Genomic DNA, 2,674 nt, shown 5'->3' with positions numbered 1-2,674 from the left:
GGAACACTCCTACATTGTTGTTGGGATTGCAGACTGGTACAACCATTCTGGAAATCAGTCTGGAGGTTCCTCAGAAAATTGGATATTGAACTGCCTGTGGATCCAGCTATACCTCTCTTGGGCATATACCCAAAAGATGCCCCACCATATAAAAAAGACACATGCTCCACTATGTTCATCGCAGCCTTATTTATAATAGCCAGAAACTGGAAAGAACCCAGATGCCCTTCAACAGAGGAATGGATACAGAAAATGTGGTACATCTACACAATGGAATATTACTCAGCTATCAAAAACAATGACTTTATGAAATTTGTAGGCAAATAGTAGGAACTGGAAAATATCATCCTGAGTGAGGTAACCCAATCACAGAAAATCACTCATGGTATGCACTCATTGATAAGTGGCTATTAGCCCAAATGCTTGAATTACCCTAGATGCCTAGAACAAATGAAACTCAAGACAGATGATCAAATGTGAATGCTTCACTCCTTCTTTAAAAGGGGAACAAGAATACCCTTGGCAGGGAATAGCGAGGCAAAGATTAAAACAGAAGCAAAAGGAACACCCATTCAGAACCTGCCCCACATGTGGCCCATACATATACATCCACCCAATTAGACAAGATGGATGAAGCAAAGAAGTGCAGGCCGACAGGAGCCGGATGTCCATCTCTCCCGAGAACCACAGCCAGAATACAGCAAACACAGAGGCGTATGCCAGCAGCAAACCAGTGAATTGAGAATAGGACCCCCGTTGAAGGAATCAGAGAAAGAACTGGAAGAGCTTGAAGGGGCTCGAGTCCCCATATGTACAACAATGCCAAGCAACCAGAGCTTCCAGGGACTAAGCCACTACCTAATGACTATACATGGACTGACCCTGGACTCTGACCTCATAGGTAGCAATGAATATCCTAGTAAGAGCAGCAGTGGAAGGGGAAGCCCTGGGTCCTGGTAAGACTGAATCCCCAGTGAACTAGATTGTTGGGGGGAGGGCGGCAAGGGGAGGAGGATGGGGAGGGGAACACCCATAAAGAAGGGGAGGGGGGAGAGCGATGTTTGCCCGGAAACCGGGAAAGGGAATAACACTCAAAATGTATATAAGAAATACTCAAGTTAATAAAAAAAAAAGTCAAAAAAAAAAAAACAAGACAATGACAAGCTTTTTTTTTAGGAATAAACTCAGAAACAGCTTTGTTGAGAGGCAGAATGAAAATGAAAGCAGTACTGAAAAACAAAGTGGGCAAAACCCCCTCAAAACCCAAAAAACAAAAAGCCAGGCTCATCCAAAGTATGGCTTAGAGAAAGTGAAAAGGGCATAGGAAAGTAATAACAAGACATTCAGAAAATAGAAAGTAGAGCTTTGTCTTATTTAATACACATCCACCCATGATGGTCTTCAGAGTACTAGAAGGAAGGTTCAGGACCACACAGCCCAGAAGAACAGCAGAATCTACAAGATCCACAATGGCTAAGCTCTGTGCTTTCCTAGTGGTCCTGGTGGTGATGAGCCACTGGTCAACCTGCTGTCTAGGATGTGATCTGCCTCATACTCATAACCTCAGGAACAAGAGAGCCTTCACACTCCTGGCACAAATGAAGAGACTCTCCCCTGTCTCCTGCCTGAAGGACAGACAGGACTTTGGATTCCGTTTGGAGAAGGTGGGTGCCCAGCAGATCCAGAAGGCTCAAGCCATCTCTATCCTACATGGGCTGATCCAGCATATCCTCAGCCTCTTCACATCAAAGGAGTCATCTGCTGCTTGGGATGCAACCCTCCTAGACTCATTCTGCAATGACCTCCAGCAGCAGCTGAGTGGTCTGCAAGCCTGTCAGATGCAGCAAATGGGGGTGCAGGAACCTCCCCTGGCCCAGGAAGACTCCCTACTGGCTGTGCGGGAATACTTCCACAGGATTACCGTGTACCTGAGAGAGAAGAAACACAGCCCCTGTGCCTGGGAGGTGGTCAGAGCAGAAGTCTGGAGAGCCCTGTCTTCCTCAGTCCACTTGCTGTCAAGACTGAGAGAAGAGAAGTGAGTCCTGAGACAAAGTGTGGAGAGGACTCTTCTGGACTAGGACACTGTATCACACTTTGTAAGAGCTGCCTTAAAGACTCTCATTACTTTCAGTATGACTGCAATCAACCATCTAGATGTTTCAGCAATATTGAACAATTGTTTCAATATGCAAAACCATTTTTATGTTTGCACCCATTTGGGTTTATTTGTTTGTTTGTTTATTTATTTATTTATTTATTTATTTATTTTTACTGCTAGTAATATAATTTGAGGTATTTCTATTTAATCTTGCAGCCTATATTTCTTAATATAACAAATCATCACTTATAATTAATTTATTTTGTATTCAAATAAATTTACTTTATAAAACACTTTGGATTAGTTAATTTGTTATCTCATTAACATTATCAAATATTTTTCACATTAGAGTCTACACTGTAAATACTGTACATGAACACTTTCTAAATATTAGAGAGGATAGACATATACACTGCACAGAATTTAGACAAACCCTAAATATTTTTCATCTTCTTTTCTCTAGCATATAGTATTCTTCTGGCTGGATAGACAGCTGCTGTGCAGAAGACAACCAGAGAGTCTTGCTCCTCACATTCCTTAGTCCCCTTTGACCAAATATGTCCTGGGTTAATTTAG

The 2,674-nt window shown here is 42.4% G+C and overlaps 1 protein-coding gene across 1 annotated transcript; it reads left to right on the top strand.

Moving 5' to 3' along the window:
• Nucleotides 1–1,469: 1,469 nt before the first annotated feature.
• On the top strand, nucleotides 1,470–2,039 carry LOC134487076 (interferon alpha-1-like). The gene has a single exon (XM_087551755.1). It carries the CDS (start codon nucleotides 1,470–1,472, stop codon nucleotides 2,037–2,039), a length of 570 nt encoding a protein of 189 aa, XP_087407881.1.
• The last annotated feature ends 635 nt before the right edge of the window (nucleotides 2,040–2,674 follow it).

This window comes from Rattus norvegicus, chromosome 5, assembly GCF_021556685.1.
Source record: "Rattus norvegicus strain SHRSP/BbbUtx chromosome 5, alternate assembly SHRSP_T2T, whole genome shotgun sequence".
NCBI classification, from domain to species: domain Eukaryota; kingdom Metazoa; phylum Chordata; class Mammalia; order Rodentia; family Muridae; genus Rattus; species Rattus norvegicus.
The sequence above is the reverse complement of the archived record's forward strand: the minus strand, read 5'-3'. Positions and strand labels throughout refer to the sequence as shown.